The sequence below is a fragment of the Oreochromis niloticus genome, linkage group LG6, assembly GCF_001858045.2.
Source record: "Oreochromis niloticus isolate F11D_XX linkage group LG6, O_niloticus_UMD_NMBU, whole genome shotgun sequence".
Lineage (NCBI taxonomy): Eukaryota > Metazoa > Chordata > Actinopteri > Cichliformes > Cichlidae > Oreochromis > Oreochromis niloticus.
In genome coordinates, this window is record NC_031971.2 from 41,022,793 (window position 1) to 41,035,959 (window position 13,167).

At 44.8% G+C, this 13,167-nt stretch overlaps 1 protein-coding gene across 3 annotated transcripts in view; it reads right to left on the reverse strand.

Annotated features, from left to right (window-relative positions):
* Nucleotides 1–13,167, reverse strand: part of glra3 (glycine receptor, alpha 3) — a 57,561-nt gene that overhangs the window by 12,974 nt on the left and 31,420 nt on the right. For all 3 annotated transcript variants that reach the window (XM_019360551.2, XM_025908417.1, XM_019360552.2), the window contains 4 exons: nucleotides 11,660–11,883; nucleotides 10,633–10,715; nucleotides 6,585–6,722; nucleotides 4,553–4,767 (listed from right to left, as the gene is read on the reverse strand). In XM_019360551.2, the coding sequence (XP_019216096.1) occupies nucleotides 4,553–4,767; nucleotides 6,585–6,722; nucleotides 10,633–10,715; nucleotides 11,660–11,883 (660 nt within the window). The remainder of the gene's footprint in view (nucleotides 1–4,552; nucleotides 4,768–6,584; nucleotides 6,723–10,632; nucleotides 10,716–11,659; nucleotides 11,884–13,167) is intronic.

Here is a 13,167-nt window from a genome sequence, read left to right on the forward strand (position 1 = left end):
GTACATGACTTAATAATTGATCAACAAATCGATTTACTCTGCCTTACAGAAACCTGGTTGCAGCCGGATGATTATGTTAGTTTAAATGAATCAACACCCCCGAGTCATTCTAACTACCAGAAACCTCGAAGCACAGGCCGAGGGGGCGGTGTGGCAGCAATTTTTCACACCAGCCTATTAATTAATGAAAGACCAAGACAGACTTTTAATTCATTTGAAAGCCTGATGCTTAGCCTCGTCCACCCCAGCTGTAAAACTCAGAAACCAGTCTTACTTGTTATCATCTATCGTCCACCTGGGCCTTACACAGAGTTTCTCTCTGATTTCTCAGACTTTTTATCTGATTTAGTGCTCAGCTCAGATAAAATAATTATTGTGGGTGATTTTAACATCCATGTAGATGCTAAAAATGACAGCCTCAACATCGCATTTAATCTGTTATTAGACTCAATTGGCTTCTCTCAAAATGTAAAAGAACCCACCCACCACTTTAATCACACTCTAGATCTTGTTTTAACATATGGCATAGAAACTGAACATTTAACAGTGTTTCCTGAAAACCCTCTGCTGTCTGATCATTTCCTGATAACATTTACATTTACAATAATTGATTACACAGCAGTGGAGAGTAGACTTTATCAAAGTAGATGTCTTTCTGAAAGTGCTGTAACTAAGTTTAAGAATATAATCCACCCACTGTTATCATCTTCAATGCCCTGTACCAACATAGAGCAGAGCAGCTATCTGAACGCTACTCCAACAGAGGTCGATTATCTTGTTAATAATTTTACCTCCTCACTACGTACGACTCTGGATACTGTAGCTCCTGTGAAAACTAAGGCCTCAAATCAGAAGTACCTGACTCCGTGGTATAATTCTCAAACACGTAGCCTAAAGCAGATAACTCGTAAGCTGGAGAGGAAATGGCGTGTCACAAATTTAGAGGATCATCATTTAGCCTGGAGAAATAGTTTGCTGCTTTATAAGAAAGCCCTCCGCAAAGCCAGAACATCTTACTATTCGTCACTGATTGAAGAAAATAAGAACAACCCCAGGTTTCTCTTCAGCACTGTAGCCAGGCTGACAAACAGTCAGAGCTCTACTGAGCCAACCATCCCTTTAACGTTAACTAGTAATGACTTCATGAACTTCTTCACAAATAAAATTTTTATCATTAGAGAAAAATTACCAATAATCATCCCACAGATGTAATATTATCTACAGCTACTTTTAGTACCATCAATGTTAAGTTAAACTCTTTTTCTCCAATTGATCTTTCTGAGTTAACTTCAATAATTACTTCCTCCAAACCATCAACGTGTCTTTTAGACCCCATTCCTACAAAACTGCTCAAAGAAGTCCTGCCATTAATTAATTCTTCGATCTTAAATATGATCAACCTATCTCTAATAATCGGCTATGTACCACAGGCCTTCAAGGTGGCTGTAGTTAAACCTTTACTTAAAAAGCATCTCTAGACCCAGCTGTCTTAGCTAATTATAGGCCAATCTCCAACCTTCCTTTCATATCAAACATCCTTGAAAGAGTAGTTGTCAAACAGCTAACAGATCATCTGCAGAGGAATGGCTTATTTGAAGAGTTTCAGTCAGGTTTCAGAGCTCATCACAGCACAGAAACAGCTTTAGTGAAGGTTACAAATGATCTTCTTATGGCCTCTGACAGTGGACTCATCTCTGTGCTTGTCCTGCTAGACCTCAGTGCTGCGTTCGATACTGTCGACCATAATATCCTATTAGAGCGATTAGAACATGCTGTAGGTATTACAGGTACTGCACTGCAGTGGTTTGTATCATATCTATCTAATAGACTCCAATTTGTACATGTAAATGGAGAGTCCTCTTCACACACTAAGGTCAATTATGGAGTTCCACAGGGTTCAGTGCTAGGACCAATTCTGTTTACATTATACATGCTTCCCTTAGGCAGCATCATTAGAAGACATAGTATAAATTTTCACTGCTATGCAGATGACACCCAGCTCTATCTGTCCATGAAGCCAGGTAACACACACCAATTAGTGAAACTGCAGGAATGTCTTAAGGACATAAAGACCTGGATGGCCGCTAACTTTCTGCTTCTTAATTCAGATCAAACTGAGGTTATTGTACTCGGCCCTGAAAATCTTAGAAATATGGTATCTAAGCAGATTCTTACTCTGGATGGCATTACCTTGGCCTCCAGTAATGCTGTGAGGAACCTTGGAGTCATTTTTGACCAGGACATGTCCTTCAACGCACATATTAAACAAATATGTAAGACTGCTTTCTTCCATTTGCACAACATCTCTAAAGTTAGAAATATCCTGTCTCAGAGTGACGCTGAAAAACTAGTTCATGCATTTATTACTTCCAGGCTGGACTACTGTAATTCTTTATTATCAGGATGTCCTAAAAACTCGCTGAAAAGTCTTCAGCTGATCCAAAATGCTGCAGCAAGAGTCCTGACAGGGACTAGAAAGAGAGAGCAGATTTCTCCTGTTTTGGCTTCCCTTCATTGGCTTCCTGTTAAATCCAGAATTCAAAATCCTGCTCCTCACATACAAGGTCTTAAATAATCAGGCCCCATCTTATCTTCAGGGTTCGTACGGGTGCTTGAAATCCTTGAAAATGCTTGAATTCTAATGTCGTCTTTTCAAGGTTTGAAAAGTGCTTGAATTTCAGATGTGGTGCTTAAAAGTGCTTGAAAATGTAACTGTATTTCATTCACAATAAGTAGCTATCTGATTGAATTGTTTTCTTATCAGATAGAGAAATAAAATGAGACGCAAAAGCAAAATTTCCCGCCTGGGCTGCCTTGGTCTGTTTCAATACGTGACCCCGCCCCTCCCTCGGACAGTCGGGGATGAGTGCGCTAACATACCTGTAGGTTGCTGTTTTAATGAGTGTTTGATGGAAAACAACAATGGCGGAGTTTGCCTTCTCCAGTCACATGATAGGTGAGTCCTAGTAAATAATTTTCCAGTACGTGTACGTTACACATGCTATTGTTTTTAAATTATGGTTATTATTTTGCTAGCTACCAAACTCGCTGGAGAAATGATTGAAATGCACTGAGTGTGATGCAGTATGGCAGCGCTATTACGGAATATGCTGTGAACTTAGCTAACATTACTTAGCAGTAATATGAGTTAATTTACTCAAGTGAAAGCTTTAAACATTAGCCCGATACATAACTAGCTAACTTAAGGCTTTCTGATTAACCCTCTGGGGTCGACGGACCCAGAGTCTCCATTTCAACTTGGGTCGAACGTGCGGACTTCAAGCTATATACCAGTTTTTAAATTGTGTCGATAGGTAACGTAAAGCCGATGTTTTTGGGGGGTTTCTGAATAAAACAGTGGCGTTTACTCCGGGACGAAACGGTAAAAACGGCGTTTTTTAAGGAGAGTGCTAGCAAACACGCTTTGCTTGTGAGTGAAAAAAGAAAAAACGCTCCTTCCCTATTGGTGGAAAAATGTACCATGTCGACCAATCAAAAAATGATACGGCAACATGTGGTATTTGGTTGTTGGGAAGAGAGAGAGAGTTTTGATACGTGAGAGATTTGTGACGTTTATCATGTTTGGAGTCTCAAGTTAGTGTGTTGTCTTGTGTAGTTAGTGTGTAGTGTAGTTGTTTTGTTTTGTTTTGTGTGTCAGTTCTACTAGTGAACGTCACAGTTGCTGCAACTGTGTGCTGGAAAAGCTTAAAAAGGGACCTTGAAAGTGCTTAAAAAGTGCTTGAATTTGACCCTGAAAAAAGCGTACGAACCCTGTATCTTAATGACCTTGTAGTACCATATCACCCTATTAGAGCACTTCGCTCTCACACTGCAGGCCTACTTGTTGTTCCTAGAGTATTTAAAAGTAGAATGGGAGGCAGAGCCTTCAGTTTTCAGGCCCCTCTTCTGTGGAACCAACTTCCAGTTTGGATTCAGGAGACAGACACTATCTCTACTTTCAAGATTAGGCTTCAAACTTTCCTTTTTGCTAAAGCATATAGTTAGGGCTGGACCAGGTGACCCTGAATCCTCCCTTAGTTATGCTGCAATAGACGTAGGCTGCCGGGGATTCCCATGATGCATTGAGTTTTTCCTTTCCAGTCACCTTTCTCACTCACTATGTGTTAATAGACCTCTCTGCATCGAATCATATCTGTTATTAATCTCTGTCTCTCTTCCACAGCATGTCTTCATCCTGTCTTCCTTCTCTCACCCCAACCGGTGGCAGCAGATGGCCCCGCCCCTCCCTGAGCCTGGTTCTGCCGGAGGTTTCTTCCTGTTAAAAGGGAGTTTTTCCTTCCCACTGTCGCCAAAGTGCTTGCTCATAGGGGGTCATATGATTGTTGGGGTTTTCTCTGTACAATATAAAGCGCCTTGAGGTGACTTTTGTTGTGATTTGGCGCTATATAAATAAAATTGAATTGAATTGAATTGAATAGAACGAACATGTCGCGCTAATATTATCCTTCCTCTACATGTAACAACAGTCCTCACAGTGTGTGCAGCGTGAGGCCTTTTACACACACACACACACACACACACACACACACACCTTAGGCAGTGAGGTCCTGGAGCCTGAGCTCTGCGTCGTCATGGTGAGGACGGTGGTGATGCCCAGGGCCACGCGGGCCGGTGCGGCGTCCATGTTGATCCAGAAGGAGACCCAGGACAGGATGACGATGAGCAGGGAGGGGATGTACATCTGGATCAGGTAGTAGCCCATCTGACGCTCCAGGTGGAAGCGCACCTCGATGCAGGTGAATTTTCCTGCGACAAAGTAGCGACAGTCACAAACCTGCAGACAGGACTCAGGGCAAGAAAACTGCAGCACCAGCTTTGGCATGAGTGACGGGGCCGAGAGGATACTCCCACCTCGTAGTCGACTCGTTAGCACCATGGCTACTTCACCTGTCCCTCCTGCACTTTCCTGCTCATCGTGTCAAATATTTAGTTACTCCTCGGCCTCCTTTAGCAGTAATGATACTTGTAATATATGTGTCCCTGGGGCTTCTGTTTAAGACACCACAGACCTGTTCATGTGTCTAACCGCTTTTACCCACTTGGCGACACAACCGCCGGGGTTCATACTCTGATTCTGTGAGATTCTGTTCTGCCTAAACAAAGTCGGACTCTGTAGTTTTCTCTGGTCCCCTCCACAATCAGACCAGGAGTGACATGTTTAGCCGCATGTTCTCCTTAAATTGCTGGCTGTCTGAGTGGTGTCCCAGAAACGATGTGGGCTTCATAGATAATTGGCAAACCTTCTGGAGGAAACCTGGTCTTGTTAGGAGAGACGGCATCCATCCCACTTTGGATGGAGCAGCTCTCATTTCTAGAAATATGGACCAATTTATTAAACCCCCCAAAATATGACTATCCAGAGTTGGGACCAGGAAGCAGAGTTGCAGTCTTACACGCCTCTCTGCAGCTTCTCTCCTCCTGCTACCCCCCCAAAAACCCATCTCCATTGAGACTGTGTCAGCTCCCAAACAGACAAAAAACAAACTAAAAACCAGCAACAAACAACTTAAACATAAAAAATCACAAAGAAAGAACAATACAGTATCCACATCTGAACCAAAGAGTAAAACAGTGAAATGTGGATTATTAAATATTAGGTCTCTCTCCTCCAAGTCTCTGTTAGTACATGACTTAATAATTGATCAACAAATCGATTTACTCGATTAGCCTGCACTTCGCTCTCACACTGCAGGCCTACTTGTTGTTCCTAGAGTATTTAAAAGTAGAATGGGAGGCAGAGCCTTCAGTTTTCAGGCCCCTCTTCTGTGGAACCAGCTTCCAGTTTGGATTCAGGAGACAGACACTATCTCTACTTTCAAGATTAGGCTTCAAACTTTCCTTTTTGCTAAAGCATATAGTTAGGGCTGGACCAGGTGACCCTGAATCCTCCGTTAGTTATGCTGCAATAGGTGTAGGCTGCCGGGGATTCCCATGATGCATTGGGTGTTTCTTCTTCACTCACTATGTGCTAATAGACCTCTCTGCATTGAATCATATCTGTTATTAATCTCTGTCTCTCTTCCACAGCATGTCTTCATCCTGTCTTCCTTCTCTCACCCCAACCAATCACAGCAGATGGCCCCGCCCCTCCCTGAGCCTGGTTCTGCTGGAGGTTTCTTCCTGTTAAAAGGGAGTTTTTCCTTCCCACTGTCGCCAAAGTGCTTGCTCATAGGGGGTCATATGATTGTTGGGTTTTTCTCTGTATTTATTATTGTGCTATCTACTGTACAATATAAAGCGCCTTGAGGCGACTTCTGTTGTGATTTGGCGCTGTATAAATAAAGTTGAGTGGAACTGAACTCATATAGCAAACTTCCAAATTTTGGTCCCCACAAACATTTATGAACATGGTACACACACACACACGCACACACCACATCCATGTTTGGTCAGGACCTCCTGGGTCAGTCGGTTTGTTTCTCCCTCACTTTGTTTTTCCTCGACTCGATCCTTGGAGCACAAACGTGACGGATGAAACGTGGCAACCGTTTCAGCCTGTGTGCATCTTACCTGCATCCTGATGCTTACGGCAGTGCGTGCGTGTGTGAGTGTGTGTGTGTTACCTGTGTTGTAGTGCTTGGTGCAGTATCGGAGGTCTGATTCATCTTTGAGGATGAACTGTGGGAGCGTGAGGCCCTCGGCCACTTGAACAGGTCCGTTCTCCTGCCACTCAAAGATCAGGTCGTTCATGGTGTAACCGACTGAAACACAAAATTAATGAGAGACAATAGATTTAAAAAAGGCCACAGAGCACAAGTCTGTGTCAGATATAGTAGTGAGAAGTTTGTTCATCATTTGTTCAGATTGTGTAGATTCGCACTCTTGTGTCTGTGGACTGTCGGTGTTTCAGGGCAGCAGACGCGTTTTCCTTCCTCGTGGGGCCTGCACTACAGCGGATGCTGAACACACCCAAGGTCTCCATTTATGCAGCTTCAGTGCTTTTAATGTTTTTATTGTTTTTAATGTGCATCTCTGTCTGTATCAGCGTCGTTTCCCTCCTGTGGTCCTCGGTCTCTGTTTCAGCATCACTGTGTTTTTGGTTATTTCCTGTTTTATTTTGAAGGTGACTTTTCTCTCATGTCTTGTTCTGATTTTTCCCTCCTTTGTGTTCGTCTGTTGTGTTTTCATCCCAGCTGTGTCTCACTCTACATGGTAACTGGCCTGGTTCTGGCTCTATACAACATGCCTCATTCACACGAGCACAATTTGTAAATCTCAGATTTTATTCACAACCCAACTGAAAACATCAAATATTTAAAGTGAAAAAACTATGAGCTCATTTTGAGTTTGAGGGCAGCAACGCGTCTCTAAAAAGTTGGCAGGGGTGCAACAAGAAGCTGGAAAAGTAGATCAAACTAGAAAGAAAAAGCTGGAGGAACATTGAGCTTCTAATCAGGCTGTCAGCAGGTCAGTCACATGATCGAGTATAAAAAGAGCGTCTCAGAGAGCCAGAGGTTCTCAGAGTTCAACATCCTCTAAGGAAACGGTCAGATTTTCAGAATGATGCACCTCACTGTGAACATCTCATCATCATATGGAGGAATCTCTGTGCGCAGGTTAAAGCTCCATCAAGCAGAGAAGAAGCCAGATGTGACCGGCGCCGTCTCCTCTGGACTCCTTTAAAACTGATCTGAGGTCAGACCCATCCAAACATGGACGCCACATCCTCGGACTGAAGACGAGAGCATCCAGCTCATTATCAGCGCTCAGGTCAACGCCTGCAGCTCTGATGTTTCGGGGGTGCCTGTGGGACTCACAGCTGGCACATCGGGATACCAATAAAAGGAGAAAGCAGAGCGAGGACTGCTGAGCTGTGAAAGCCAAGCAGCTGCTCTCCTCAGCTCACAGACTGATGTTCGAGGACGACGTTTGCAGATCACTGCAGCCTGTTTTTGTTAGTTTTCCCATTTTTAGGACTCATCTCATTGGTGGGTCCCGTCCTCAGCACACAGGACACTGGATGTTTTTAGACAGAGCTCACGGCCAAACGCGCCACCAGCACAGATATCACCACACACATCAGAGAGGCACGAAAACGCGCCCGAGGACAGGCCAGAGATGGCTGGATGATGCAGGAGGCTTGATGTTAATGCAAACAGATGCCGGGATAATATTCTTGTTTTCACACATGCGTCTTATATTCAGCTTTCAATGGCCTCGCTTCTTCTGTGTCCGGGTGACAGCAGAGGGAGAGCGGAAGCTACGTATGAATGCGTGCAGTCGGAGCGCTGCGGGGCTCTTCGGCGAGCGCAGGAAGCAGCTGGTACGTGCTGGTGCAAGCCTGCAGCCATGCACAGAAAGAATGAGTTCATCCTGCTTCTTAAGCTTCAGCTGAAAGTGCGTGAAGAGTGTATGCATGTTAAAAAAGAGAGAAACAGAGGAGAGCCCGCCTGCAGCCTTCCACACGAGCGTCTGTGCTCGGCTCAGGATGCTTTTAAATCTTACGACGGCCTCCGGTGGCAGTGGCGCCGTGACTGTCGACTCGCTGCACTTACGAGCTCGGCTGGTCCCGGACGCGACCTGAACAGGGTCAGGCTGCAACACAGCCTCCAATTATGTTTCATGGAACGAGACAAATAAACGTGGACTGAGGACTTTCTGTCCTCGAACACGGACCACGTCATGACTCACTTCCTCTGCATGTTAGTATGTCCTAATGTGTCCTTATGTTTCCTGTGTGTGTGTGTGTGTGTGTGTGTATGTGGGTCAGAGAGGACCGAAACTACCAGTGAAGATGAATAAGCTCTTCGAGGGCTCCGTCCCTGAGGCCAGGCCTCTGATTGGGCAGACGATGGATTCGTCATCATAACTGTATCAACATCATTAAACACGACTGCTTCCTTAAAAAGATATGCTGCTAAATTATGTTTCCATGGAGGGAGAGGGGGACCTGCACTAAAAATACTTCAGGATGGATAAATCTCATCTGCATTCAGTTTTCTTGAGGATCATCCGCACGACATCAACAGATTTTGAAACCATGGTATTGTTTGCAGCACGGACTTCCTGCGTGTGCAGGCAGCGCATGTCTGAACAGAAGCAGCGTGCTAAATATTCAGAGTCACGCACCGAGCCTCTGTGGGCGCGGAGACGGATCGGAGCAGACGTATTGCCGGGATATGGAATATACATGTTCACACGGAGCAGAAACACAAGAGGCCAGCGCAGATATGCTGCATAATAAAGTGTGTGGGAGGCGCACGAGCCTGCTGCTGCATGTTGAAGCACACAGCATTAACCCGAGGAACTTCACTCTCCGTTACAGAAGTCTTAATCCACACTCGGGCTGCTTTTATCTGTCTGTGAGGAGGGGGGGAGATTTAAACAACATCTACAAGGATCTGTGGTTTGATCTCATTCTGAGCCTCGCTGGGAATGATTCCTGCTGTAATTAGCTCCTGTTTATCTCTGTATTCACAGCTGCCAAGAGCCGCGGCCTCTGAAGCATCTCCCCTCAGCCGGTCAGAAAGTTTAGTTGATGCAGCCGCAGCACACGTCTGCTTCAGAATCAATGCGACGGCCGACAGGAGAGCAGACCCTGCGAACAGCTCCCCAAATGGCTCTTTAAATGTCAGCTGCATTTTGGCTCATGGTCCATTTAAGGTGGACTGTGACCAAGTAGAAACCCATCCTGTGACCTGACTCAGAGGAAATCACGTGTGTCCACTGGACTGAGGATGAGGGAACCATCTGGCTTACTGTCAGTTCAAAGATGGTCCCCCTGATGGTAAAGAGGGAGGGGTGCAGTAGTCCACATGGCAGGGGTAACTTGTTCATCCATGGAGCAAACAGGCTCTTTAAATGTCAGCTGCATTTTGGCACATGGTCTCCAAAAAAGCGATCTGTTAGTGTTTTCCTGTATTCATGTACAGATTCATCTCACACTGAGGAAACTGGCCCCAAAATGTGTCACGAGTTCAGAACTTGTTCTGTGGATCTGTGAGGGTTGGTGTGACACAGGAGGATGCTGGGATAGAGAGATAGAGGCAGATGAAGAAGAAGCATCTCTGTGTACGAATGAACACACGTGTGGCAGAATGACACGGCTTGTCAGCTGCTGTTTGGCTGTTGATGTGACGACGAGGACTCTGTTTTCCCAGGTGTACCTGAAGGTGTCGCGGTGACAGCTGAAACAATGAGCTTGATTTGGAGCAGCTGAGTCAAACCAAAAATTTTGGAGCTGAAAAGAGCTTCTTTGTAATTAAGAACGGGGCTCTGTGGGTCACAGTCCTAATGAAAGGTGTTTTCTTAACCCTTTAAAGCAGGGGTGTCCAACTGCAGGCCTCGAGGACCAGTGTCCTGCAGGTTTTAGATGTGTTTAGCCATGTAAATCAGCTAAACACAGCTGATTTACATGGCTAAATGACCTCCTTAACATGTCCTGAAGTTCTCCAGAGGCCTGGGAATGCACTAATCATGTGATTCAGGTGTGCTGACACAGGGTGAGATCTAAAACCTGCAGGACACCGGCCCTCGAGGCCTGGAGTTGCCCCCCCCTGCTTTAAACCCTTGCCATCACCGGTGACGGGTTAGGGTTTAAAGGGTTAAAGAGACACTGTACATCGTTCATCCTGAAAGTACTGCGAGTGTGTACAGTCATGCAGTACTTACAGCTCTCCAGCTGCATGATGCACGTCTGAACATCCATCGGGAAGTTTTTTAGATCCATGGGACACGACAGAGTTAACGTTAGCCTGAAAAAAAAGAGAGGAGCCACTGAAGGCCGGGACCGTGGCTTCAAAGTCACACACATCGTAATGTACCAACATCTCAGTTTATATCAATGTGCCACCTGCACTGTGGGAACCAGGAGGATACCCGATAATATCAGACTTTATACATCAAAATATTCAGAAACGAGCTCACACTCAAGCTGACAAACTTACAGAACCACTGTCAGCATCTAATGTTTAAATCCTGAAGCCTGGGGGCCGGCACATGAAGACCTTCTCTCTTTGACTCATGAAGAACATAAAAAGTTCAACTAAACCCAAAAATGAAGAATAAATGTTTAATCTTAGCTCATATTATAACATTTACAAGTCAGATTAGTCAAATGACTAAATGCTGTCCAGTAAACGCGACAAGCTTGAGTGAGGACGTGTGGCGAGGCAGCAGCGAGCTCAAATCAGAACATGTCTGAAAATCAGCTCAGGCGTCTTTGATTTGCCTAAAAATGCTCCAAAGTTTGGACCTGTTCATTGACTAACCTGTAAAGCACTTTGGTCAGCTTGCTTTTAAACATACTGTAGAAATAAAACTGACAAACTGACAGTCACTGTAAAATGTTACTTTTACATATCAAAGACTTACATTTAGCACCATGAAGTCTGAGGCGATGGACTTAAATCCAACAACAGGAAGACATTCTAAACATTTTTATATCAGTGACCTGATTAAATAGACACGACTGAAGACGTGCATATATTCATTCTGCAGATGCGTCTTCCTCGGTATCTCAGAGTTCGCTGTGTGCCTCTGGCTATGAAAGCATGTATGCATGTATATACACTGCACGCGGCTCCTTGGTTTCACGCATAAAGGAGCTTGTACCTTCAAATTACAGGGAATAAACAGAGGTCAGAGTCACATGACTCTGTGTGTCACAAAGGTTTTTCTTAACCGTGCTGCTGCTCACCTTATAGAGTACAACACGTTGCCATTCTTAAATATCCTGAGCAGTTTGTTGTCTGTGGTGACTTCGTGGAAGTGGGCTCCCTTCTCGTTGGCGAAGAACAGATCTGGTTTCCATATGGAGTCTAACATAGAGGGATCCAGGTCCAGAGAGTCATCGGGGTATTCGGAATACGCCAGCCTGGGATCATTCCACTGCTGACGGAGGAAGATGTTCACTCGGTAGTCCTGCAGACACACAACATAACACGAATAAGTCACACATAGAGAAGCACATACACTAATGTCCCACATGCTGTTGTTTTTTTACACATGGGACTGTCAAAAATGTGAAAATAAATAACCACAGAAATCATTTACACGAGAACAAGAGGAGAAACTATACGGTTGTCCCTTGTGACCATGTGGAAAACCATCCTGTGGCCTGACTGACTGGAAATCAAGGATACCACATTCTCCAGACTGACGAGGTGGCGACCATCCAGTTTGTTACCAGGTCAAAGATAATGAGGAGGACATTAGTCCACGTCCACGAAGCCCATCAAAGCTCTACAGGCAGCTGATGGTATCTTTTTTCAGCGAGAGACTCAAATCCAACAGCGAGTGAGTCTGTAGAGTGTAAACTAGCCTGCAGTGCAGACCTTTCACACACTGAAGTGTTAGGGAATGAAAAACACGACAAAGGAGGCCCTGCATATTGTTACACATTTCCCCTGACACACAGATATGCATGCTCGTGTTGTCTGAACAGGACAAGTTCCCTGAACATGTTCCCACAGGGCGAATATAAAATGAGCTACGTGTCGTTTCCCAGAGCTCCTGGAACCTGATTCGTATAACCAATCACTGAACCCGTGTCATATATTTATCCTGACTGAAAGGCTTGAGGTGTATACAGATGAGACAGAGGCCTCTAAATCATTTTGAGACCTGTGCATCAGCTGTGCTGGCGCATAGCGTAATGCAAACATGTCAGTGAACACACGTGTTCATGCACAGGCACGCCTTATAGGCGGCTGACGCCTCGTTACTCCCATCAGTATATGCAGGCATGAACGTGCAGCAACCTGACCGCAAATCAGCCTCGAAGTTTCCTCGAGGTGACTCATTTCTTACAGTTCAGTCGAAACACCAAAACAGCAGCAGCAGCAGCAAGTTATATGTTTAATGCTTTGGACAGGAAGTAGCGTTGCCCTGTTTGCTGCTGTCAAGACTCAGAGATGATAGTTTGAGTGACTACAGGGGCCACAGCGTGGTTCACAGTGTGTTTGTACAGATGGATGTAAATCAGGTTCCTGGAAGATTTTAAAAGGAATCCCACAAGGCTCAGTTTTAGGCCCTGTTATATTTTCATGTCTGCAACTAAAGTGCACCTTTATACAGATGCCACCACACTCGACTCGGCTCGAGCCAACCTACATAGAGATAGATAGAAAGTAAACCTTGAGAGACCTCCTGGTTAAATAAAGATAAAAGAAGTAAACGTAAATCAAAAATGGTTTGAAGGAAGGG